The sequence below is a fragment of the Corvus brachyrhynchos genome, unplaced genomic scaffold, assembly GCF_000691975.1.
Source record: "Corvus brachyrhynchos isolate BGI_N302 unplaced genomic scaffold, ASM69197v1 scaffold218, whole genome shotgun sequence".
NCBI lineage: Eukaryota > Metazoa > Chordata > Aves > Passeriformes > Corvidae > Corvus > Corvus brachyrhynchos.
Genome location: NW_008239321.1, coordinates 927,161 through 953,641, shown reverse-complemented (window position 1 = coordinate 953,641; position 26,481 = coordinate 927,161). Strand labels below are relative to the sequence as shown.

General features: G+C 49.8%; 1 protein-coding gene across 5 annotated transcripts in view; it reads left to right on the top strand.

Annotated features, from left to right (window-relative positions):
* Positions 1–25,674, top strand: part of RGS9 (regulator of G-protein signaling 9) — a 27,136-nt gene extending 1,462 nt beyond the window's left edge. The window contains exons 2-17 of one of the 5 annotated variants that reach the window (XM_008638664.2): positions 4,144–4,240; positions 6,800–6,850; positions 6,995–7,101; positions 7,572–7,623; positions 8,646–8,704; positions 9,097–9,173; positions 10,592–10,673; positions 11,011–11,073; positions 16,806–16,835; positions 17,450–17,511; positions 19,658–19,771; positions 20,655–20,770; positions 21,345–21,432; positions 22,751–22,889; positions 23,516–23,601; positions 24,917–25,674. In XM_008638664.2, the coding sequence (XP_008636886.1) occupies positions 4,144–4,240; positions 6,800–6,850; positions 6,995–7,101; positions 7,572–7,623; positions 8,646–8,704; positions 9,097–9,173; positions 10,592–10,673; positions 11,011–11,073; positions 16,806–16,835; positions 17,450–17,511; positions 19,658–19,771; positions 20,655–20,770; positions 21,345–21,432; positions 22,751–22,889; positions 23,516–23,601; positions 24,917–25,088 (1,395 nt within the window). In that variant the 3' untranslated portion in view covers positions 25,089–25,674. Of the gene's footprint in view, positions 1–4,143; positions 4,241–6,565; positions 6,716–6,799; positions 6,851–6,994; positions 7,102–7,571; positions 7,624–8,645; positions 8,705–9,096; positions 9,174–10,591; positions 10,674–11,010; positions 11,083–16,805; positions 16,836–17,449; positions 17,512–19,657; positions 19,772–20,654; positions 20,771–21,344; positions 21,433–22,750; positions 22,890–23,512; positions 23,602–24,916 lie in introns of those variants that run through there. The other 4 variants (XM_017740766.1, XM_017740763.1, XM_017740765.1 and 1 more) reach the window with 4 other exon arrangements.
* Positions 25,675–26,481: the final 807 nt, after the last annotated feature.

The following is a 26,481-nucleotide window of genomic DNA, read 5'->3' as shown; positions in this document are numbered from 1 at the left end:
TTCAGAGAAGCGGTTTTGGGAGCCTCTGCTGTTCCATGGCAGCATGGTCTGTGTGCAGACAGCCACGTCCTCAGAGCTGCCTGGAAACACCAAGCATCTTTACTGGTTCCCCATGGCAGGAGCTGAGGATGCTCAGCATGCACCCTGCAAGCACCTTACAGGCTTAGACCCATGAGGAGCTAAAATCCTAGAAAGAAGCTTTGTTAATTGCTTAAGCCTGTGCTCACGCTTTGCCACCAGCTGACACACGCTGTGCCTGAGCTGCTCCAGCTGCAGGGAGGGATTCCTGCCGTGCTCTCAGCCTGGGAGCCCCGTGTGCCTTTGCAGCTGCTGTGCACCTCCCTGTGCTGCCTCTCCAGCATGAAGCTGGTGACCACAGCAGCAATCCTGCCCTGGGACACGGGGAGAGGACAGGGGGTTGCTGTAGGGGTGCCGGGCAGTGCCCTGTTCTTGCTGTGAGGCTGCTCTGAATGACTTGGGCTGGATGTGGAGCTTGGTCTTTGAGGCTGAACTATGAGGGGATCAGAGACCCCCAAGGCCCTGTAACACCTGCTCATCATGCTAGCACTTAGGTTGTTTTATTCTGTTTTTCCTCCCCTTCTAAACCATCTTGGCTGGAAGAAGAATGACCCAAAAGTCTGTTGGGATAGCGAGCAAGCCTCTGAAATGCATTTTGGCTGGATGCACTTGGCTGGATGCTGCGAGAGCTTGAATGATCTCAAGCTCTTGGTGCTTGTGCCTGCTCCAGCAGCCACATCTGGGTCTGCTGGGCATCAGCTGGCAGAGCTGGGCTGTGCTCTCCTGAGCTGCTGGGCTGGGTATTTTTCCTTGCTGTGCTACACGAGCTGCACCATGACTCACACCCTGTGGGTAGGGCTGATGGATGCCTTCTTCTTCTGCCTCCTCCTCACTCTGGTCCCTGGTGGCTTCTCCCAAGCTGTGCAGCAACCAGGGAGGGACCATCCCAGGGTCTGCAGCATGGCTGGGGGCTTTTCCAGCCTGGCTTTGCTTCTCCAGGTTTAGACTTTCCAGCAGCTGCTGGCCCTCATCTTCCTGGGCATTTCCCAAGGTGTGTGAGCACCCGAATTGTGTTTTTGCTGGAATCCAGCAGACTCCTGCTCTCTGTTTAAATGAGGTCCTGGATATGGCTGAAGTTGAGCCTTAGGCCAAGCTCAGCCTCATCCCATCCTCCCTCTCCCTGTTCCAGGCTGGGAGATGCCAGTGCTGCATCTTTCCTTGGAAAAAATCCCCTCCAGACTGGGAAGAGCCAGCTACAGCCCTGCTCTCCCCACTCACAGATTTACTTCCTTTAGCTGAGGGATCACAGTGGGAACATGCCACTTCCCCTCAGCTTTAATTAAGAAAAAGCAGGAAGTTTTAGGTGGTTAATGTTAACAATGGATTTTTTTCATTTCTTCTTTTTTCTGATCATCCATCAATGTGCAAAGCAAGATTGGTAGCTGTAGACCTAGAAAACAATTGAGTGAGCCTTCAGAGGCTTGAGTTGGGAGAAGGACTGTACTGTTACCTTGGAAATCAGAGCAGGTAGGGCTGATCCTTGCAAACAGCAGCAGGCAGTGAGGGGGGCTAGAACCAGGCAAATACTCACGATGGAGAAAGCAGCAGATGTTTAATTATAGCACCAGGAGTGTACACTCAGCTGGGAACTGGAAACTCCTGCTGGGAAAATTGATCTTTCTTATGTCTGAGGGAAAGGTGCCTCTGTCTGGGTTGATGCTGGGAAGGGCTGATCTCCTCACCTTGGCAGTGTTTTGCTGTTGCATTTCTGAGTCTCAGTACCTGGAGCTTGTGATGGTTTTTCTTACTTTACGGGAGTTAGAATTCTGCTTTGCACTCAGTGAACTCTGACTTTGTGCAATCAGATGGGGACAGACGGTTTTCCTGTTGTCTCCTGAATGGCTTTCAGGGTGAGTTCACCTCCAGGCAGAGATTCCAGCTGATATGAAGGGAAATCTCCATGGGGTTCGTGCCTTGTGGTGTCTCTGTGCGTGAGGTGAGCTCGCCCCAGAGCCTGGCTCCTTTGGCAGTCCTGATATTTACCTCTGTGTGCATCTCCACCCATCAACCAGTGTCAGGAAGTGGCTTCTGGCTCTGCAAAATTCAAACCAGACATCTCTTTCCTGGCTGAAAGCATGACAAAATGTACTAGGGCCCTTAGCAAAGCAAAGAAGTGTTCCTGCTGTGTCCGAAGCAGCCCTCCTGGCCGCCCTCTTGCAGGCTGGTGCTGATAGCAACTCCTGATCCTTGTAATCCAGTGTTGCCTTGGGAGAAGAGACAGAGAAAGGCTGAGTTTTGATCAGCAAGGTGGACGGTTTGCAGCCAGAGCAGCAGGCACCCTCCAAGAGCAGCTCCTTGCTTTTTAATATATTTGTCATTTCTCCGGTGACAAGAGGGAGTGTGGCAGAGCATGAACATGACAAGAGTTGAAGAGTTGCTGGTTAAAGGAAGGGACCATGCTGTGCCGGGGGGGCTGGGGGAGCTTCTGAGCCAGTTCCCTGCTCTCAGCTTGTTGAAGATCTGTCTCTTGAGCCCACCTGGAGAGCACAGCCCCGTGCTGGAGCCGGATATGCTGTGCTGCCTGCCTGGAACAAGTCTTCTGGCTGAGCCTGGTGGGATCTGCCAGGTGGTCGCTGGAACATGGGCGATGAGCAGGGCTGTGTTTGCCCCCAGTATCTCTGTTCTCTGTGAAGGGACTGTGCAGTTACAGAGAGTGACTTCCCAAGATAGCTGGGTTTGCTTGGAATCACAGTTTCCTAAATGAGTGCCCTGCCTGCTGGACCATCTTGCCTCAGCTCATCTCACACAGCCTTGAACTTTCTGAGGCTGAAATTGCGGGTTCACTTAAAAGATATAAAAAATGTCATCGTATTCCATCACTTTGGGGCTGGTTTAGCCCCTTTAAAATATTTTATAAGTACTTATACAAATATTTATGTTATATTTTACCAGGCTTCTCCATTTTAGCATTAATTTGTCACTGCCTTTAAAAGCAGTAGAAAATCCAGTTTTACTGACAAGCCCAGAGTGTATCCTGTCACTACAGCTTAAATCCTCACAGCACTTGGCAAGACTTGGGACCAAAGTCACTGTGGTGCCTGTGAAGACAATACCCTTCATTATGCGTGGTGTCATCAAGTCACACTCTGTTAAATCCTCTATTCTCAGTTAAAAAGCTGCAGCCTCACCCTAAACAAGTGTGTGGAGAGACCGAATTGGTCCTGTTCGACCAGTTTTGATTTATCACTGGAAGCAGAAGACAAAAAGAAGAGCATCTTCCCCAAAGCTCTCATGGCACTCAGATAACCAAAAACGAGGAGAGGAGGAGTGTGCCCCAACTCCATCCATCTGAGCACAGATCCCAAGTGAAAGCAGACGCTTTGTGCTTTTGGAATGGTGCTGGTAGGAAGCCAAAAAAAGAGGAGGAAAATACCTTTGCAAGTCTTCATATTTTTAAAAAAATAAAGATAAATGGGAACTAGAAATAAAAGAACTCTGTCCCTGAGAGCGAGACTCATCCTTTGTTAAAAATGAGTCACCAGGATCCCTGAGGAATCCCAGGCTGGAGATGCTGCTGGATAGAAGGATGTCTCTGCCCCATCCTTGGAGGGGCTGAGCTTTGCTGGCCATGGGCTGAGACCCTGGGTGGGCGAGTGCAGCCGTACACAGCAGTGGTCAGAGAGCCCCTCACACACCTCCTTGTGCCCCTCCTAACAAAAGCACAGATTTTATTCCCTCCCCATTTTTCTTTCTAAGTGCCCCAGCAAACAGCCCACTGAGCCAGAGAAGAACCTTTATGGGTAGCAGAGATTTTATTTATTCATTTTCCCTTAGCTCAGCTCTCATGGAGGGGTTTCATCCTGTCCCTCCTGTGCTAGCCCTGGCTCTGTGTATGTGTGTGTTCGGTGGCAGTGACCCTGCAAGTCAGTGTGAGCTGCCATGGGCTGGAGGTGGCACCTCTGGTGCCAAGGGGAGGTTCAGAGAGGGCTGCAGCCACTGCATCCATTCCTGGGGCACACCAGTGCCCACCCCTCTGGAATGTTGCCTGGAGTTGCGGTGCTCCTGGGGCTCCCTCCTGCCCACTCCTGACGTCCATCCTGTCCCATCCCGTCCCCTGCTTTGCAGATTGAAACACTCATGATGGAGATGCAGAACCCAGACACGGGAGTCAAGACACAGACGCAGACGGTGATGATCACCAACATCCCCCACGCTGTGACAGGTAAGAGCTTCCCTGAGGGAAAGACTGGGCCAAGTTCAGCAGAGAAAAGCTTCGTGTGGACCCCAGGGCTGCCAGTGCCTGGCTGCATGCTGGAGCTCTATTCCCAATAAATATCTGCTGTACATCATTTGAAATGTACCTGCTCCCTTTATCTCATTCTTACTCGTGTCTCATTTCATTCCTACTCTTTGAATCAGACACAAAGGTTGATCCTCAGGCACTTTCAGCTGTCTCATGGGGGTTAACTCAAGTGACCTTGCCTTGTCTTAGTACAGAGGTGAGGACATGCTGCAGCCTCCAGACCTCTCATACTCCCAGGGAGGCTGGATCACAAATAAAGATAAATATTAAAATCCAATTAAAACAAGCAGCCTGGAGGCAGACTGAAAGATGGTACTTCAGAAATGAGCAATGAACAATTAGTCTCCCTTTTAACGTTTACTGCTAGTAATAATTCCTCTTGAGTAGGCAGGAAAAGAACAAAATATTCAACCCACTTCTCTGCCTGTAAATGACAGCTTCTCCTCCTTCAAGGAGGCTGAAGGAGCAGCAGACGGGAGCTGTGCTGTGTCATGTACAGTGTTACAGGCAGCTCTTATCACAGCCTCCTTGTGCCTGTTACTCCTTTCACCAGGCACTATCAGTACCTCTGCTTCCCTGTTCTCCAAGCCTCCACAAAAGCTCTTGTGAGGAATCCTCTGCTATAAATATTCACACATACTCCACACACAAGTTTCCTCCTCCTGCTTCGCTCTTTCTTCAGCACTTTGAAATTCTGAACAAAAACTCTCGCTGAAACCAATGAGTTTGCTCCAGGCAAGTCAAGAGACTTTCCCCACTGTGTTTGCAAAGCCTCGTAGGCCCAGTGTGTTGTTTGCCCCGATTTTTTTAAAAAATGAAGCTTTAGAGGCACTGAAGTCACTTGCCCATGGGAAGAGCCAGTCAGTGAAAGGGTCAGGAGAACGTGGACGCATCTGAAGCCTGTTCTCAGCATCACCCTCCATACACTGCAGTGCAAACCACATCCTGGCTTACACAGCTATTATGCAGCTGAGCTGTGTGGACGCTTTGCCTGTACAAAGGAGCTGGTCTTGCCTCCCAGAGTGGACAGGGAATAGTTAAGGCAGCACAAAGAGGAGATTCCCTGTGCTGAAGATGACGCCCCACGCAGATGAAGTGCAGGGGAACGAGAACTTCTCTTGATGTCTGCCCAATGTAAAATCCCACTTCCTAAAAGTCCATGGGTGTCTGAGGTGTTGGCACTCACCCTCATTGCATGCTGTCTGCTTTACTCTGGTTCCTTAACTAGAATTGCTGCAAGTTCCCTCTTGCACAAGTCATAAATTCTAGTCCACCTCTGAGAGGCAAGTGACTTCCACTCCCCCTGCGTGCTGGTCATCCCTCTCTAAATTGATATTTTTAGTGCTGCATGGATACTGATTGGCTTCTGGGTGTTGCAAAAGAGACTGATTCATGTTTGATGAGGGTGTGGTGAAGGTATTGGAGAACGGGACACAGATGCTTTGGAGAGAGCCTGGCTCTGCCTGTGCAGGAAGCTAACTAGTTAAATTCAGTGAAAGTCAGTAAAATGGCTCACAAATAAACCTTAATGTTCAATGTGCACCTTTGGGGGAAAGTGCTTACAGAGGGAGCTGTCTAGAAATGAGTGATGAGATAATCCTTTAATTTCATCTATTTCAGGAAGCAGGCAGTAGGATAAGAGCTCTGAGCCCCAATTAGAAAGTTAAGTCATCACTGCAATGTCAAGAAAGGTCAACACCTCACTCCGCAGTCCTAGGGGAGGTTTGGAGGGAAAGGCCAGTAATTGTTCAGGGAACAAGTGCATTTTTGCCCTCTTTAAATGGAAGGAGGTTCATGAAATTTGCCCCCCAGAACGTAAAACTAAAACTGCTGGAGGTTTATGCTGCCTATGGGTACAACTGCTCGCAGTCCAACAAAAGAGCTGGGAGAGATAAAATGTGTGTGCATGCAGAAATCTTGTTTCCCTTTGATAAATCCTGTAACCACTGCAGCTTGGATCTGAGATTTGGACATCCCTTCTGTCCATTAAAGGACTCTCAGAGGACCAGTCACTGGTCTTCTACAAAATGGAGACAGGACTGTGCTCTATGAATCTGGAGGTTCTTTGCAGTGAATCCTTCAAGGCAAGGTGGAGCAAAACGTCCCTTCCCTGGGTGTGAAAGGTGTTGCATTCCTTAAGCCCTTTCTAAGCCACTGCTGAGGGTTTAGGTGTTGCTCAGGCCATGTGAGCTGGTGCACACTCTCTCTGTGCCATCCCAAGGTCATTGCCTGCCTCAGGCTCCCTCTCCCAGGTCTGGATGCCTTGGGGGATGCCAGCATGGCCAGTGGGAGCCCAGCAGTGCATTTTATCTGTGCCTCCTTGCCTGGGGCATTTGAAAGTACATTTGCAAAGAAGGGGGCTGATCCTTGATGGGATCCTGAGCACAGTGAGGGGTGAGGACTGGAGAGGTCTTGTTTCCACCCATGAATGTGGGCACATTTCTGATTGCAATACCTGACCTTTTCTTTGCTTTGCAGGTAATGATATAATGCAGTGGATTCTTCAGCGCTTGCAGATCACTGCGGAAGGTGGGTGAAAATGTAAGAATTGAGGCTTTGTCAGCTTTCTGGGATCTCCAGAGGCAAAACCTTTTAGTTGAATTCTCCCTTGCATCACTTTTAATTTCAGTGAAGTGTTTGTGTGTAGCCAACATCTGCATTCTCCATTTTCAGAGGCATTCCACCTGGGAGACCTGTTTGTCAAATATGGATATATCTACCCTCTTCAGGAGCCAAAGAACCTCACCCTTAAGGCAGATGGCAGCCTCTACAGGTTTCAAGTGAGTTGCAGCTCCTCTAAGCTGTTGTGAGGGAGTTCAGCACTAGTTTTTATTAAAAACAGGCAGCTGGGGCAGTTCCCAGGAGCTGTGTAGCTGTGTGGGAGGAAGGAGAAGACTCAGGGAAGTCTGCACAGAGAGGACTCAGATTGCAATTTACAGGGAAACTGTGATAGTTACTTCAATGAAATTGGTGTACCTGTTCAACTTAAAAATAGCTGTGCTTTCTTCCAAAGGAGTGTTCTCTTCCAGGTCTTAAAGCAGCAAATGGAGTTGCTGGTTGGAAATAGAACGATGTGGGGGCACTGAATAATGAATATACAAAAAGTACAGTAATAACGGGATGTTGTCGAGGTTTGTGGTTGGACTGTTTCCACTCTGTGGGAAATCAGGATACCTTCACTGGTACTTGGAATGAGGAGTTCATGAGTTCAGGGCCTTCGTGCACTAACAAGAGGCTCCTTTCCTTGCAGACCCCCTATTTCTGGCCAGTGCAGAGCTGGGCTGCTGATGACACAGACTATGGTGAGTGGTGGCCCTGCACGCGTCCAGGGGTGTGGATTTGTCACACAGTCCTGCACCACGCCTGCTCCTCATGTTCTTGTGCTGTGTCTCCACTTGCAATGACCAGCCCTGGCATTTTTTTTCATGCTATTTTGTGAATAATTCTCAGTAATGGTGAACTGAGGGTGTGACCATCTTGTGGTGGCCTTGATGAGGGAAAGTGCTTAAGCTCTTATGTTCCACCAAGATCCATTACACAGGAACACATCTGAATTACTTTGTTGGGGAGGGAAGACTTTAAACAGAAGATTAGATTTCCCTGAGTAGTTAAGTGTGTTCCTGGATCTGAGCCCAAGGCTGTCTTCCTGGAGATTTGGATCAAGCCCTGCATTCAGAGATGGTTCTTTCTTTATAGAAAGCACAGTGACTTCCAATATCTCCTGATGGCTTTTTCCATGTAAATCTCTTGTTGGCTTTCTGATGCTTTTTGTTGTAGAGCTGGACATGAAACTTGGGCTGATCAGCTGGCTTTGCTCCTGTGGGCTGTGCAGTTCACAGACTGATTTGTCCATGCCCAGGTTGTCCTCTGTGGCTTTTATCTGCGTTGTGCTGTAGATCTTCTGAGGAAATAGAAAAGCCCATTTTAGATTGGAATGATTTTATTAGAGCTTGAGCAAAAAACACTGGCCTGTGCTCAGAAAACTTGGAGGTCAAACTCTGAGGAGCCTCAACGCCTCTGAAAGGTTTGGTCCGGTGTCCCTTGAGCTGTGAAAGCCTGGCTGAGTTCCCGAGGGAAGGGTGGCTGCTGGCAGAAGCCACACACTGCCTGTTCTGCCTGGCTGCTCCCAGCCTGGGCATCAGTGACACACCAAAAGCACCAAGTTCTTTTTTCTTCACTGAGCTGTTGTGAGCTTGGAGCTCATGCCTGGGAAGACATTGTAGCAGACAAAGGCTCCTGTGTTTGTCATGTGGGTAAATTTATAATTATTCTTGGACTTGTTGTCTAAGTATAACTGACTGCTAATTTGCTTCTACCTCCACAGCAATTTATCTAGCAAAGAAGAACATTAAAAGGAAAGGGATTTTGGAAGAATATGAAAAGGTGAGGACACACTGCACTTGTTCCATTACAAGACCCTCATTTTCTACAACTTTAGCCCTTTGTTGCTAATGAGTGGAGCACAGCAAAAAATCACCTCTTCAATTGCAAGGTGTTACTCCAGCAGTATCAAAAGCCAACATCCTGCAAATGAAAAAACGACCAGTACAGAAAACTGCTGGGAAGTCAATTATAATTTTAGCAGGGGTAATTGCTCTCCTTGCAATGGTATTTTTGAACTGTTGCAATTCTTGTAATTACGTTCAGAACAATCCAGATTTCTTGGCTCAGTCGCCAGCCTGGCCTCGTTGAACTATGGAGAGTCAAGAAAACCCCAGCTTGGGAGTGCCCTGGTCAGAATTTTCACACTAACTGCTTTTTTATTTTTATTCCAGGAACATTACAACATGCTCAATCAAAAAATAAACTACAAGTGGGATTTTGTTATTATGCAGGCCAAGGAGCAGTATAAGTGAGTTGACTTGCATTCCCTTGTTTGCATCACTGGGAGGGTGTGAGAAGCAGAGCTTGGCTGTCTTAGTACACAGTTAAATCACACATTAGAAACAACTGCAGCTCTAAAATGGCTTGGAGGGGAGGTTTAGATTTTACACTTGATGTGGTTCTGTGAAGAAGCTGGGTTCTGATGCTGCAAGCCCTCATTAGAGACAACTTCATTCAGCTCAGTGTTCTCCATTAGTATTTGTGGATCAGGCACTGGACTTAGGGCCTGTTGTTGGTCTGGGTCAGGAGTTACTTGCACATCTCTCAGCTGAATGGAGTGGTCTGAGTCAAGAAGCAGTAAATGTTCCTAGCAGGGACCTCTGGAGCAAACTGTGAAGTGCATACTTAGATACCCAGCTAAAATGACTTGATTTTAGGAGCTGAAGCCTTCAAATTCCCAGGGAAGTTGGTGAACATGAGATGAGAATACTCCTTTAGAGATCTTTCCTACTTCTGTGGACTCCTGTTACCTTCTTTTACCTCCTGGCATGGGAGGCAGTGCCTCTGCTGCTCAGCAGCCTCTCTGTCTTCCCTGGGATGGCAGCCAAGTCCTCAGAATACAGCTCATCAGATAACTGTCTCATTAAACACGAGACTGTTGTTCTTGTAAATTGAGGTCAGACTTGGGCTAAGAGATGCCAAATGCAGTTTCAAAGTTAGATACCAAGCCTGTGTCTGAACCAGTAGATTAAATTTGTCTGAGGCCGTTTGATGGTGCTGCTGGGGCAGACTGGTGCAGAGCATCCACCCTGCTAACCACAGCAGCGAGGCCACATGCAAACAGCCTGTTGGGAATGCTCCCTTCCCCGTGCTAAGTCCCAAATTGTGCTCAGGACTTTTCTGGGAAAGAATTAGTTGGTCCAAGCCCAAACCATGCTAGTGCCTCTTCTGTTTAATTGTGGAGGTGATTTGGGTTTTAGTGCCTGGGAACACTCCTTGGAACCATTTCCAAGTATTTTCTCTGAGAAATGGCCCTGCTTTACTGTGAGACAGGGATGAGACATGTCCAGGATGTATCTCTGGGTGGCAGTCCTTGGATTCTGCCCGGGGACATAGGAGAGGGATAAACGTGAAGCAGCAGGACTGAGGGCAAGTCAGCAGAAAGCTACCAGAGGGCTGTGTGCCTTATCAAAAGAGGATGTGTCTGCTCCCAGCTCAGCTCAGGAAGATGATGATTTCTCAAAAGCCAGAGTCACGTGTGGCCATGTGAAGATGATCTGCAGCCCAGAATTAGCCTGGGCAGGATGTGGTCAGGAGGCAGCATCAGAGCACTGTGCAGTCAGGCCGGGACCCACGGGGCACGGGAGGCTGGAGTGTGCCCTGCTTCTCATCCCACTGATTTTAGGAGGGCAAAATTCATGAATTCCCCTGTTCTTGGCTTTGCAGGGCAGGGAAGGAGCGGAAGAAGGAGGACAGGTACACCCTGGACTGCCAGGAGAGAGCCTACTGGCTTGTGAACAGAACTCCCGTGAGTAGAGGGTGACAGGGTGACTTCAGTGGCTTCGTGGCACCCTCCCTGCAGCCACCTGGGACAAGTTCCCATGTGGAAAGGGCATGCCTCTGGGCTGTGTGCCAGGGAAGGGTCAGCCCAGGCCTGCCCTGAGTCCTCACCACCCTTCCTTGGTTGCTCTCAAAGGTCCAAGGGAGGGAGGTCCACCTGTGCTCAAAGCGGGGTATTCCCAAGTCTGGGAGTCAGAGCTTCTGGGAGTCAGCTGGGAGCTGCCAGCAGTGGGAGTGCATCTGTGTGATCCACAGACTTTAAACCAAATGAGTTACAAAGCTTTGATGTTTCCTGTTCACCACAGCCGGGCATGGTGGACGTCCTCGAGTATGGATTAGACCGTGTCACAGATCCCAATGAAAACAAGGTAAACCAGGTGAGATAGGGTTGGTTTCTTTCCACACCTACTGAGTTTGTTTGGGAGGACCCAGACAACATCCCTGGGACTGCAATTTTTTGGGCAGTGCAGGCTGAGTGTGTCAGCTCTGCTCTAACAGCTGAACAGGCCAGAGGTTGAAGCTCTCTCACCAGGGAGGTGAGGCCCTCAAAATAGGCTCTGGCAGCTTCTTCTGGCTTGGAAATACTTTGTCAGCTTTCTTGCCACACCAGTTAGTGTGAGTGCTTGGCTGCAGGACATGTTTTCTTTGCTGGTGAAACTGACTTAAGGAATCCTCTATCTCCAGGTGCTCGTTGCTGCCTTTTTGTTAGTGTTGAAAGAACTGTGTGGGGTTGAGGAGTGTAAAGGGTCAGTGGAAAGATGCTGCTTTAAAATAACATGACAGAATACCTCCCAAGGGGTAATTAATGTGTGGTAAGAAGATGAAGGAGTTGGTGTGGTGGGTAGGAGACACAAAATGTTGCCAAAAAAATGCATATTGTAGACCATAAAGAAACAGAATCAGTGAACTAAGACCATGAGGGCTGTAACTGGGTAAACTGGTTCAGGGTCTACAATCACAGAGATCCAGTCAGTGCATGAGGAGCTGGAGCTGCTGTTCCCTTTCTCCATCATCTCTCTGAGATGATCCTGTCTTTGTGCACTTAACAGTGTTCATTTGGAAGCAAAGTCAAATCATCTCTCAGCAATTAAATGCAAATGTTACTGCCATCACACTCACAGTATTCCCACAACTTCGAGTTTTTTAACAGCCTTTAAACATCTCAGCAGCCAGAGCAGGATAATTGCTTTGGCCAGCTGTACTCTGTTGCTATAGAGACTGAAAAGGAGCAAAGTGTAGGGTTGGGGTGTATTTTATTTTTTTCTTGCTGTAAGTAGCAGCTGCTGAAAGCCCTTTTTTTTTTTCCTTTTTAAGAGTAAAGAAGTAGTAGAAAGGGAGAGGGATAGAAAGAGGAGTAAGCCAACTTCACGCCCACAGTTTTACAGCTGACATGGAGGAGATTTTAGGTTTGCAAATGGTCTGAAAAGCTGTATTCATCTGCCAGCTGCCTGGTAGCACAGGGGAAGGGAGCTGGAGGAAGGTTCTCTGCCCAGTTCCACCCTGGCCATAAGAGACACGGTCAGTCCCCCCCCACCAGGGGAGGCTCCAAAGGACACCAGCTTTGGGGTGACTTCCGTGCCCTTCTCCTTTGAGCTGGTCTCTGAGCTGTGCCTCCTCTCTGGAGGCTGAGCTGAAGAGGGGAGGTTCTCCTTGCTCCTCCTTTTGCTTTTGAAGGAGTGTTTGGGAATACATGAGACAGCCAAAGCCCACATGGAGCTGCCTTTGGACGAGCAGCTTTGTTTGTGTCCTCTGCAGGCTGCTCTCACAAACACCTGTGGCTCAGCAGCCTTTGGTGAGCGGAAAGGATGGGCCAGACTGATTTGTGTCCCTGTTCCTGCTCAATCCACCTTCACTTTGTTGGTCAATGGAGTTTTTTATCTTGGCAGTTGAGAAAGGAAATAAAGTAATTAATTTCTGATTTCTTTGAAGCTGACATTAGCAGGAACATCTCTTCTCCTCTTGCTCAGACCCTTTGGTGGGCTGCTCTCTTTCTCCCAGATAGAGTCCTCCGGGGATAAACAGATGCTCAAACTCCTTTGAAGAGGACTTTTATTACTGACCCATGGGCATCCCTCGTGGTTATAAAGAGTTAGGGGTTGTGGATGGGCAGGGGGAGCCAGGCAGAAGCAGCCACCCATTAAACAGCTAATTAAGGGATGCTTTAGCCTTTTGTTACCCGGGTCTCGGGCTCTCATCAAGCCTCACTGCTTGAGAATCACCACTGAGTGCCTGCAGGTACCTGCACAGCCTCCTGGAACCAGAGTCTTTCTGAAAGGTGCTTTAGCTCCCCCAAAAATCACTGTGCTGGATTCAGGGGCTGCTGAATGAAATGCCCTGATTTGTTGTACGTAGCAAATTAGCCACTGATCAACGAGTCATTGCTGGCCTTTAATTTCATGAGTCCCTGTCAGTTTGCCTGATAAAGTTCTGCTGCATCATCACAAGTTTGGAAAGCACAGGGTCGGGGGCAGATAAACAAGACGGGGAAAATGGCCATTTGAGCAAAACTGGGGGCATGGACTGTGGCAGATTTGGTTTCCAGCTGCTGGGCTGGATGCACCAGCACAGTGGAGATAAGGGTTGAGATGATCTAATCCCAGAGTCAGGATTTGTCTCTGCAGGCTCTCAGCTGGCTGAGTGTGGGAAAAGGCTGGGTCTGCACCGAGCAGGGGTGCTGGGGTGTGCAAAGGCAGCTGGGTGTGTGCTGGGGTGCACTTTGCAGGGTTGGAGAGGTGGATCTTCCTTGCCTGGAGCTCTGGAGGGAGGCTGAGCTGGCTCTGCCCCATGCTCAGTGGCCAGTTCCCTGCACAGGATTCCTGGGATCAGCCTCACAGCCTGCTGAGCTCTGCATGGAGCACTCAGGGCAGAGTGAGGGATCTGCAGTGTCCTGGTCCCAGACAAGCTTTGCACAACCTTGCAGCTCCATCCAGCTCCATCCAGGCATCCATCCAAAGCTGTTTCCAGATGTTTATGAGCTCTGTAAACAGGGAACAGTGGCCAGGCAGGCAAAAACACCATGACCATCATCTCCCCAGTGTGGTCAGGAAGTCTCTCACTGAGCAGAGGAGCAAACAGGTAGCTGGGAATTAGCAGATGCCCCAGCTCTTGCAGGAGCTGGTGGCCTCAGCCATGTGGATCAGCTCCAAACAGGCTCTGGAGCAGGTCCTGGCTGGCTCCCAGCTGGGCTCTGCAGCCCCTGTGCCCGGGGAGCTCACAGCCTGTGGCAGTGGGGTGTGACCAGGCCAGGCAGGGTGTCCCAGTGCCACGGGATGTCTCGGGGCTGTCAGAGGATGTGGAACAGCTCTTGGCACTCGCCTGAGACAGACTGAGGCCTTTCACTAATTGCCATCTTGATTTGAAGTCCGCAGGGCTGGGGAGCTGATCCGCAGTAATTGCGATAAGTCACTCGTTAAGGGCATTGCAAAATTAATCTCATTATGAGAAATGACTCTTTTGTTCCGAATGTGATTTCCTTCCAGACGAGGCAGAGTGGGTGGGTGGTGCAGGGCACTCTGGCACTGCTGCAGTCAGCAGTGGGGGTAAGGGTGGGTGGCGTGGTGGGCACAGCTGGCAGTGGTCAGTGGGACATGGAGAGTGCTCGGGGCCACTTGTAGCAGCAGTGAACTGGGAACCGGTTGTAGGAGCACTGTGGGAGAAAGGGAAATGAAATTATGAGCAGCTCTGGGGTGAAATAGCTGAGATTCCTCCCAGTTACTGCTGATTGGGGAACTGGAAGGGGCTGAGCACAGCCAGCACCTGCAGCCTCCCAGGGTGTTCAGCAGTGGGCTCCCCTTGGATTTGGCTGCAGTTCAGTGTGTGCCACTGCTCAGAGATGCTCAGCCCCTTTTCTGGGGGAGCCTTGGTAAATCCCCTCCCCACCTGGAGCACCCCAGCAAAACCCCCTTGATTTTCCAGCACCAGCCACCCACCACACTGACCCCCACACAGACGGTGGCAGGAGGGGATCCTTGGTGTGGGGTGTACTTAAAAAAATAAAATCTTCCCTTGTTTGTGGATTTTTCTTCACCCACATACAATTTTTTCTGTTGTGATGGCATTTTAATTGATACCCTTCTGTCTCTATATAACATTTAACTCACTGTGTTCTTTTTCTCTTTCCCACAGCTGTTTGTCTCGTGTGTGTGGTGTGCTGCCATCCTCTCAGACCCCTCTAGAAGATAAAACCACTTTCTTGCCACATGAGCTGCCTTCAAGCCACTGTGCCAGCACCCACTTCTCCTTCCCCACTGCACCAGGCCTGTCTGAGGCCCCACTTGACAAAAAAGTGGAAGAAAACAGGGTTTTTTAAAAACCATCTAATGATTTTAATGTGTTGAAATCAACGCTCTAGCCACACTCGAGTTCCATCAAATGGAACCCTTCAGCTGGCACTTGTAAATCTGATCAGGCCTGGTTTATATCTCAGATTCCCCAAGGAGACAGTGAGCTCCTGTTGTGCAGGAGGCAGCTGGCCTGGAGCAGAAACACAGGTCTCTAAACAGGACACTTTGGGACAGTAAATACAATAAATTTCTCTGTGCAAGCAGGTGATTTCTTTTTCCCTTCCATTTCTGCAGTCTGCCTGAAACAATGACACTGCAGAAGTGAGGGGAAGGAATGGTGTCTGCTTGGAAGGTGGCCTGGAATCAGGAGTGCACCTGAGAGCAGAAAAGGGTGAAAAGCTGTTCCCCAGTTCCTCCATCATTTATGAGAGTGTCCCAGGAGCTCGTGAATCAGCAGGGGAGGTTGTACAGCCCTGTGAGCAATGATCCTGCTGTCCTAGAGCTTTTCCTCTCCCTTGATGTGTCAGTCCTTTCCCCCTCTCACTCAGAGGGCCAGCACAGCATCACTGCTGCTTTTTGTTGCCCTGTTTGTCCCTGCTGAGTTGTCTGTGCCCACTCAGAGCTGGTCGTGGTATTTGCAGCAGGAACACCTTCCTCCCCTCACAGTATCACTGTGATGGGTTTTTTTGGTGCCCCGCTGGCCAGGCTGTGTCTGGGTCAGGGTCAGGGCTGGCTCTGGGGTGGTGCTGCAGGGATTGGGCTCATCTGCTGCGTGTCTGGCTCCTGCTGCTGAAATGGTGAGTGGGCCTCTCAAAACCAAGTGTCAGCAAAATGTGCTTGCTTTCCTGCCATGTAGGGAAGAGTTTCTCCCTCCTGAGCAGGACTGGTGACGATGGTTAAAGTGCAGAAGAAGATCAGTGACCCCACAATGGTCTCCTCACAAAGCAACCCTGGGAGAGCATCTTGCCTTTCCCAAAATAGGGGCAGCTCGGGGTTCAGGGTCTCTGGGGAGGTGAGGGGAGAGCAGAGCTGCCTGTGGCATTCAGTACCAGATGCTTCATCCCTCATCCCTCACAAACTGCACTTCACCAAGGCACTCTGCAGACCCCTGCCTGCCACAGGGTTCATTTGATAGAATAATTTTGGGATGCAGGTCTTGACTGAAACAGGAGCTGAGGAACTGGAACCCTGCCTGAGCCTTTAAAAGCTTGCTGGGAGCATCCCCGACTTAGCCTGTCTTTCCTTCTCCCTTCTCCAGTTTATTCCACACAAAGTAACTGTGCTTCAAAGGAAGCTGTGTGAATAAACACCCTGCAGTTAATTTCTTGCCTTCAATTGCCTGCTCATTTGTGGATGACATGTAACATAGTCTGAGTTATTCAAATCACAACGTAAACACCCTTTGCACAGCAGACACTGCTTCTGAGGCTTTTAATTGTGGTGTTTATACTTTGCAATGTGTTGGTTCCTGTCTCCTTTAGCTAATATTGAATGATCTAATCTGTGTCTCGTAAATGAATCTATTTTAGCTCCATTAGAATAACCCCTTAATTGAAGGCATACAGGCAGCCTGTGATGGGAGAAGCAATGCTAAACAGTAAATACAGCTAATGGAACAATTTACTGTGTGGGGATGCTCTTAGCTTTGATGATACCCTGATTAGCTCAGCTGCTGTGTTTGATTTTAATTGTAATCAGAATTAATTGGAGAGCACTGCACAACGGCAGCCCTGCAACGGTGTTTCCATGTCTCAAAGAAAAAAAGCAAGTGTAAGCACCCATCCCAATTTAATGATTCTTTTTTTTTTATTTTACAGAAAAATACTATGGAATTTTTTAGGAGAGAGGTAAGTAGGGCTGCCCTCACTTCTGGGTGTTCATCCTGTATGAGTTGCCTACACCAGTGTGGCTCAAAGCCCTCTGTGCAGAGGGCTCTGAAAAGCAGAGTCCCTGCCCCATGGAGCTTTTATCAATGTAATTTCAGGACATTCCCTCCCACTGCAGGCAGCCAGCAGCTCTCCCAGTGACAGGAAGGCTCAGGCAAGGACAGACACCAGGGCTGAAATCCAATAGATCAGAATTAGTGGTGGGGAAATCGCAGTGGCGCCAGTGCAGAGACAGCCAAGAATCAATGATAATTACATGCTAAATCATCCAGAGCATTTGTAGGTGCTGAGGATGGTAGCTATTATTCAATTTCTATATAACATGGGGAGTGCTTTTTAATTACTCGCACATTGCAAAGTGCACTTCTGATGTTTGCAGTAAGCTCAGTGAAAACAGACATTTCACTGAGACAGTTCAGGGGTTCTCTGGTTCCTTGGACATCCAGTAATTAGGGAAGAAGCAGTCCCTGCTGTAGTTAGCCTCACTACCTGGGAGAGAACCTGTTTGAGCTCCAGCTAGGGCTAATCTTCAAATCTCTGTGCTCCTAACCATGGCTGTGTCTGATCCCCCTCAGATCATGTACTATCAGCAGGCCATCCTGAAGACCAGAGTGAAATCTTCTGTCTCTCTTGGAGGGTAAGTCCTGATTTCCTTCTGTCCACACATTAATTAGTCTTCAGTGCTTATCTCCTAATGAGCTGATGAAGCCGTCTGCTCTGGCAGCTGGTGACTCAGCCAAGGAATCCATGTGGTGGCCCAGTGCTGTCTGGGCTGTGTTGTCTGGGCCAGGAGGCACGGGGCTGAGGAGGGATCAGAGTCCCAGGCAGGATGAAGAGGCTCCCTGGGAGCTTTCCTGCAGAGCAGCACCAGCCTCTGGGTTGAGATTCCCTCTGAAATCAGGAGATGCTGACACTGCTCTGGGCCAGGCTGTGATGCCTGGGCACAGCCCTGCAGCCTGGAGAGGATCCAGCAGTGTGTCTGTCCTTCAAGATGAGCAGCCAGCAGGACAGACTGACCCCCCCCTCACTGGTCCCCACCTTGGGCTGGATTCACCCCCGTGAGTGTCCCTGCCCCATGGTGATGCTCACTGTCTGGTTTTTCTGTATTACAAAGGGGAACAGCCTCTCCATGAACATCCAAGCAATTAATTAGCAGTTCCCCTTCCCAGTGGGAGTGTTTCCTGATCAGATCCTTGATGAAGCATCCAGCCCTGGCATTAGGCATTGGTGTGTTTGCCAGAGGCATTTCTGCCTGGAACCTGCTGTGCTGACCAGGCACCTTGAGGTGCAACCCAGAGCACCTGCCTGGTTTACACTGTCATTGCCACCAGAGATTCCTGTCACGTCTGAGATAAACAAGGTGCTCAGGCCAGTTCCTTAGAGAAGACAGTCTTAATGAATGAGATGGGTGGAAGAGAGAGTCTTCTGAGAGCCACAACTTGCAGGGCACCAGCAGCTCTGCTCGTTTTGTCTGTCACTGACTCCCAGGTCACTTAAAACTCTCCTGCCTCTGTTCTCCAAACTGTGAGCTGGAGCTGGGGACACCTGGCTACTTCCCAGGAATTTTGTGGTGTTTAACTGTTTGGCAGTGGGGCTTTTCACTCATTAGTTCTGGTGGGATAATGCCTATCACCTAGATCAAAAACCCTCAGGAACTTGGGAACTCCATGTCAGCTGCACAGTCAGGTCCAAATCAAATTATTAATGAGGATATGAGCAGCGGCTGGGCAGCGTGCATGCTTCAGAGCATTGCAGTGATTTAGGAGAAGCTGCAAAGCACTTCCAGAGCACACAGCAGTGCTACCTGAGCTGACAGGTTTGGATTTGCTTGATCAGAATATATGGACTGGAGTGCCTGATGCAGATGCTGGATGCCTTGGCATTCCCAGTGGGAAGGTAGGATGGAGCAGCTGTGTGCCAGCCCTGTGCTTTGCTCTGTGCAGGAGCATTGTATAACTGCAGGGTCTGTGCCAAGGTGCCTGTTAGCAATGGGCCCCTGGACACTGCACCCCCAGCTCTGAGCACATGAAAGCACTTTGGCCTGGAAGGAATTTTAAATGCAGAAACCAGAGGATTTTTTTTCAAGAATGAAAAAGGGAGGCGGGAGCTAAAATTCCAGGACATTAGTGAAATCAGTTGTAATTAGAAGTCTGGCCAAGTTAGAAGGTAGGAGAAGTGTTTGTCTGGTTCCTGCTGGGAGAGAGACAGTTCTGCTTTGTGCCAAGCCCTCAGAGCCACTCACAGAGGAATGAGCCCTGTGGTAAGTGATGGAGGAAAGGAGAAGCTGGGATGAGCCCTCAGTAATCCCTCACTCTCACAGAGCTCCCTGAGTTCTCCCGTGGCCCATGGGAAGGCTGCAGAGAACCCACCTGAGTGAACACAACCCTTGTGTTCCTTTCCCTGGCCCTTTCCCCCCAGTATGATGCAGGATCAGGCCCTGGCCAGCTGGGTGCAGAAGGAGACAGGAACTGTCCAGGGGCTTAGTCCCACTTCTTGAAATGAAAAGGCAAAAGGAGGTGATGGAAGAGAGTCTTGCATCTCCTTGTATTTGAACTGACAAATTCACTGCTTTGAAAGACAAGCAGGAGACTTCTGTTTGGGAAATGGAAAAGATTAACTGAGCTAATGAATCAATTTTCCTAGGAAGGCAGAGGCCACGTTCCAGATCCTTGTGCTGAGAGTCCTGCACCTCTGAGGACATCTGTAGTCTGTTACTTGGCTATAATGGGGCTGGCTGTAATTCTGGCTTCCAAATGAATATTTTGATTTTGGATTTGTTGCAGGGTTGTGAAGTACTCTGAGCAGTTCCTCTCCAACGATCCCATCCTGTCTGGATGTCTCCCCAGCAACCCCTGGATATCAGATGACCCTGAGTTCTGGGATCTCAATGCAAAGCTGTATGTATTTGTGTTGTTTTGCCAGCCTGTGGTTTACAGTGACCTTTATACTGATAGAAATCAGGAAAGGGAACCACTGATTTTCATTGTGGTATCTGATCTCTGATCTCTGATCATGAGCAGAGAAGTGTTCCCTTTCCAACTCACCTTGAAACTTTGGGAATACTCCATGCTGAACTCCCAGCACTGTCTCCTTCAAGTGGAGCCTTCCTTAACATTACAGAAATTCCTGAGCTGATGATGGGAGTGCACTCAGCCCCTGCTGAGTGGGTCTGATCCTCCCATTGGATGAGTGAAGCCCACTAGCACAGGAATGGAATAGGACCAGTTCAGGGTTCAGCTGCTCCCCTGGGTCTTTGCTCACCCCTCAGGCTGGTTCCTTAGGAGAGGCTTTGGGTTGGAGGCACACACTCTGAGGCCTCCCTTGGTTTTCCCTTTGGATAGGATTTGCTAATTACACCGTGGCATCTTGGGGCTTGGAGCATCCAACATCTTAGTGGTTCTGAGAGCAGCAATCCTGTTACAGACTGATTGTATCCCATTAGACATCCCCAGGGGATGCCTGCACTGAATGCCTTTATGAGAAGCAAAGCTCTGGGCAGCAACCAGTGCCTCCTCCAGGATGGGACCGAGTCAAACCTCAGGGCAAGGCTGGCCTGTCGCTGTGAGAGCTGCATAAATCCCAGTTAAATCCTCATCCCGCTGTGGCCTGAGTTGTTTAATCACAACTTACTTAGTGGGTTGACTTCAGGAGCTCATTACACCACTCTGGAAAACAAGAGAATGCTGAGAAGTCCCTTGGCACTGCAGCAAAGGGCATTTTGGTTTTAATTAATCTGCTAATTAGAGAAACCGGCGTTGCTGTTTGTTTTGACTCGCGCAGGGTGGAAGTGCCCACCAGGATGCGCGTGGAGCGATGGGCCTTCAACTTCAGCGAGCTGATCCGGGACCCCAAAGGCCGCCAGAACTTCCAACTCTTCCTGAAGAAGGAGTTCAGCGGTGGGTGTGCAGTGTCTGTGGGCTGAGGTGACAGTGGCACAAGGTGCAGGCTGCTGGAGCTGTGCAGCCAGGGCAGGCGGTACCATCTAGTGGCACGGGACACGCGGTACAGCCCGGATTGGCAGGGAGGGTTTAGATTGCATTTTAGGAAGGAATTCTCTCCTGGGAGGGTGGGAAGGCCCTGGCACAGGATGCCCAGAGAAGCTGTGGCTACCCCTGGATCCCTGGAAGTGTCCAAGGCCAGGTTGGACGGGGCTTGGAGCACCCTGGGATAGTGGAAGGTCCCTGCCCATGGCAGGGGTGGGATGAGATGGGCTTTAAGGTCCCTTCCACCCCAAAGCATTCCACAATTCTATGACTGCTCCCAGAGAAGGTGGAACTGGCTGAGCTTACAAGTTCTTCGAGATGTCAGCAGGCAGAGAACAGGGGAAAGCTGTTTTCTGCTTTCAGTCACTCAAGAATTGGAGAGACTGGTGTGGGGCCAACAAACTGTGCCAAACAAATCCAGGAGTTAATAAATGGGATTGTGTTTTCCTCAGTCCCACCCTCTGCTGATTATGTCCTTGTAATGCAGGAGAGAATCTGGGTTTCTGGGAAGCCTGTGAGGATCTCAAGTACGGAGACCAATCCAAGGTCAAAGAAAAAGCAGAAGAAATCTACAAGTGAGTGTAAAAATCTTCCACTCTTAAACTCTTTGTGCATGAGTCCCATCACCTTCCACAGGTTTTCATTCTCCAAATGATTTATTCCTGAGACTTTTCCGTGTAGGCTATTACCGAATGTGGCTGTCTTTTGTCCCCATGTAGGAAAGGAGCTTTTGGAGATGGAAGTAGAAATGGAGTTTTTTAATATATTTACTTTCCCCCTCTATTCTCTGTTACGCTTCAGTCTTAGGATGTAATTTAAATATCGGTGTGGAATAGCAAAGTTCTTGAGGCTGCCACAAGCAAAGTAGGGAGAGGCTTTTTGCTTCCAGTGAGCTAAAATTTGGCTTGTATTATGTGCAAGCGGAAGTGAGTGCACATCTCTGATGAAGAGGCTATGGGGCCAGGCTGGACATGGGGCCTTGGAGCAGCCTGGGACAGTGGGAGGTGTCCCTGCCCATGGCAGGGGTGGGATGAGATGGGCTTTAAGGTCCCTTCCACCCCAAAGCATTCCACAATTCTATGACTGCTCCCAGAGAAGGTGGAACTGGCTGAGCTTACAAGTTCTTCGAGATGTCAGCAGGCAGAGAACAGGGGAAAGCTGTTTTCTGCTTTCAGTCACTCAAGAATTGGAGAGACTGGTGTGGGGCCAACAAACTGTGCCAAACAAATCCAGGAGTTAATAAATGGGATTGTGTTTTCCTCAGTCCCACCCTCTGCTGATTATGTCCTTGTAATGCAGGAGAGAATCTGGGTTTCTGGGAAGCCTGTGAGGATCTCAAGTACGGAGACCAATCCAAGGTCAAAGAAAAAGCAGAAGAAATCTACAAGTGAGTGTAAAAATCTTCCACTCTTAAACTCTTTGTGCATGAGTCCCATCACCTTCCACAGGTTTTCATTCTCCAAATGATTTATTCCTGAGACTTTTCCGTGTAGGCTATTACCGAATGTGGCTGTCTTTTGTCCCCATGTAGGAAAGGAGCTTTTGGAGATGGAAGTAGAAATGGAGTTTTTTAATATATTTACTTTCCCCCTCTATTCTCTGTTACGCTTCAGTCTTAGGATGTAATTTAAATATCGGTGTGGAATAGCAAAGTTCTTGAGGCTGCCACAAGCAAAGTAGGGAGAGGCTTTTTGCTTCCAGTGAGCTAAAATTTGGCTTGTATTATGTGCAAGCGGAAGTGAGTGCACATCTCTGATGAAGAGGCTATGGATTGCCCAAGATCAGGACAGCAAATTGCAGCAGGGAGCTGAAGGGACTTTTCCTTTCATGCATAGACAGGAATGTGTGAATTCTTCAGTTGCTAATGGCACTGCTGATTCCTCCTCCTGGCAGGCTCTTCCTGGCTCCAGGAGCAAGGCGCTGGATTAACATCGATGGCAAAACAATGGGCATCACAGTCAAGGGCCTGGAGCACCCTCATCGTTATGTTCTAGATGCTGCTCAGACCCACATTTACATGCTGATGAAAAAGGTTCGTTATTTGTTGTCGGAGCCTGAGGGGGATTCCAGCCCTCTGGGCCTTTCCTTTGTGTGCTATCAGCTGTCCCTTTCAAGGGGCCTTTGTTGGAAAATCCCTCAAATTTGCTGAGTTAAGCAAGTGCTGCTTCAGGCATTTGTATTTTGCTGCTGCTTCTTCCCTCTAAGGCAGCCTGTCCCCAGGGTGGTGAGGGTCAGGTGGCTGCTGCAAGTCCTGCTTTTCAATTCCAGCTTGGGCACCAGCTCATGCACTGAGAGCAGCAGAACTGGACTGATTTTCATCCACTGATGAAAAGTTTGGCTGCTGGAATACAAGCTCCTCACCTTGCAGTGACTCTGAGACCCTGCTGGCCCAGGCTGAGCTTCGTTCAGATCTTTTGATCTGGGTCTTACCTGTGAAGCTTTATTGTGAGATGGAAAATCCTGGGAATTTTACAGCAAGATGAAAGGATATTGGTTTAAATAGCTACATTTGCCTGAAAGATGCAAAGTCCCTTGGGCTGCTGGGGGAGATTATCCAGTTCCCAGCCTCCCTGGCTCCTGAGCAGCTGTATTTGGTGGTGATTTTAATAAGGGTGTTTGCAGCCCATAACTACCAGTTTCTCTTTTTTCTGCTAGTAGGACTCCTATGGCCGCTATTTAAAGTCTCCAATATACAAGGAAATGCTGGCCAAAGCTGTTGTGCCACAAGAGGGTGTCAAAAAAAGGCAAGTGAAACTGGCTGTAATTGTGGGGTTTGTTTTTCTTGTTGTAGCAAGGGTAGAAAAAGTCCAAGTTGCAGCAAAATTACTACGATTTAGATGTTCTCTTAATTAAATAAAATTTTGCACTGAGAAGATGCTTTGTTTTGGAACTGATGGTGCTGTTTATTCATGAGCCCTTTGCAAGTGGCTTGTGAACAGTCGGAATGGAGTTGCTGATTGCTCAGCTGCCTTCTCTGTTGGGTCTGTTGAGAAGGGCTGTGATTGTTGAATTAATTAATAGCTCTTCTCCTGGAAGGAGAGCGCTGTGTCCTGGGCATGGGAAAACTCCTGCCCACAAAACACTGTCTGCCAGAGCAGAGACAGACCCAAGGTTTAGGGTAATCCATGGGATCTGCTCAGCTCTGCCTGGACAAAGCTGCTCACCCCCAGTGTGAGGGAAGGTGGCAGGCATGTGGGAACAAGCAGCACCTTGTGAGTGACAGCTGGCACAAGGTGGATGGCCTTGGAAATGGCTTTTTCTCAGCAAGATGAAGGTTATGCAGCAAATTCAGGCCATTTGAACTGCAACTGCTCCTAAAGCTGCAGTGTCAGACTGGGTGGTGTTTGTTTCTCTGTTCCTCTTCCACTCATCAACCTAGCAGGCAAGAAAAGAGGAATTGTGGATTTTCACACTGGTTGTTTCATCTAAAGCCTGTTTCAAGTCAGTGGAAAAAGCTCTGCTGCTGGCTGGCCTGGGGTTTGGTCAGGTTTTCTGTGAGCCACACATCACACGGTCACTAGCAGATGCTGGTTGATCCCAGTGATCCTGCCTTTGTGTTTGTCAGTGCTTGTTCTGGATCCCCCCAAACCTCAGCATCCCATTAACCCAGAGCTGGTGCCTCATCCAGAGGTGGGACCTGTTTCCACTGCTGGGGAAGTGGCTTTGCTGAAGCAGGTAGCGGGTGTTTTTTGGGGGCGTCACAGACACCAGAAACACCCATACTCGTCCCTGTCTTGATCTTCCTGAGGGCACTAGAGAAAATTCCAGGGATGGGAGTTGTTTGGCTTCACACTGAGTGTGAGTTATGTGCAAACACAACAACAGGAGTGATGTGGGTGGGCCCTGGAGTCCCTCAGGAGCAGCACCTTGACACTTTCAGCAGTTCCGTAGCTCATGTGTGACACTGAGTCACCCAGTCCTGCTTTAAAGCATTTTGCACTCCTTTGGCCATCTCTGTGTCCGAGCTTGTTCTCCTAGGTAACTCTCCTTCCCCAGGGGGAGGTTTTGGTGCCCTTCTCCTCACTAACTGCCCTCTCCTTCCCCTGTCTCTCTGCCCAGCACGGGTTTGTTCGGACGCCGCCACCTCCGCTCCAGCCCCAGCCCCATCATCCTGAGGCAGCAGGAGGAAGAGGCCAAAGCCAGAGAAGCCGCCAACACCGTGGATATCACGCAGGTCATGAGCAAGCTGGATCGCAGGAACCAGCTGCAGAAGGAAGCTCCTCCCAAGTAGGCTCTGAGCCCCGCAGGGAAAAGACAAGGCGAGGCTGGTGTTGAGCTTCGTCTCCCCTTCCTGAAGGTGTCAGTGCTGCTTTAGGTTTCCCAGGCCGGCTCTGCCCTCAGCCAGCTTCCCGCGCGTTGCCATGGCTTCTGGAGAGCAGATGTCACTTCCCAGCACGCCAGGCAGGGAGTGCTGGCACAGTGCTGCTGTGCCAGGCTCGGGGTGCAGCACCCGGCCCCCTCCCCGCACACCTGGGAGGGGAGATGCCTTCTGCTCCCCGACATCCCCCGGGAGGCTGCAGAGCCCGGCTGCCTCTCCCTGCATCCCGCTCCTCCGGGAGGAGGTGTCACAAGGCAGGGGAAAGCTTTGCCCCAGAGCTTCGGGTTCAGACAAGCCTTCCTTGGAGCAGAGGGGGCTGACCCCGCGAGCAGCAGGGCGAGGTGACTCAGCTCAGAGTGTCCCTGCTGGCCTCCATCCCCTCGGGGGCTGGGCACCCTCCCAAGGGGTGCATCTGGCAGCCCCTGGGAGGAGCACACCCCCCACCCTGCACCTCCAGCCAGCACAGCGGGGCCACGGGCACAAGAGCTGCGTTTTAGCAGGAAGCTCTGCTCCGTTCTCCCTGTGACTCCGGTGCCCTGAGCTGGGTGTGCAGGTGCAGAGCTGCCCCTTGCCAGAGCCCGCACAAGGCCAAGAGAGATTTTATCAAATCCTTCCCACCTCTTGTCTTGTCTTTTTCCTGCTCATCTATTTTCTGTTGTTAAAAACCTAACAGGAGGTAGCTGCAGTTGTCGCTGGCTTGTAGCCCAGAGGCAAGGGAGAACAGGGTAGAGGTGTTAAGAGCTGATTTCAACTTTAAGTAGTATTTTCTTTTTCATTTTCTCTGTCTCTTTTGCTCCGTAGAATGAGGCAAGCTAAAATACTACATTAGTGCTAAAGAGCTCAGGGAGATTCCAGGCCTTGCTGGGAAAGCCCAGCATGCCTGGACCAGGCCAGTGATTACCAGAAGTGTGAAGATTCCTGCAAATCCCAGTAAAAGGAACTGAAGGGGCAGAAAAGCTTCCTTGCTTGTTTAAATTTAAGGGAAGCAGAGGAACTGGGTGGAAGCACTGAGGTCTGGGAAGCTGCCTCTCTCCAGTTCACATTGTCCGTCCCCTTTTAATACTGGTAGGATTTTACAGGAAATGAGAGATCATAGAATCCCAGAATGGTTTGGATTGGAAGGGACCTTAAATCTCATCTCATTCCACCCCCTGCCGTGGGCAGGGACACCTTCCACTGTCCCAGGGTGCTCAGACCTCCATCCAGCCTGGCCTTGAACACTTCCAGGGATGGGGCAGCTTCTGGGAAAAGCTGGCAGGGAGTGGGAGCCCTCAGATAGTGGGGTGCATGCAGGCCCTTGGAGCCC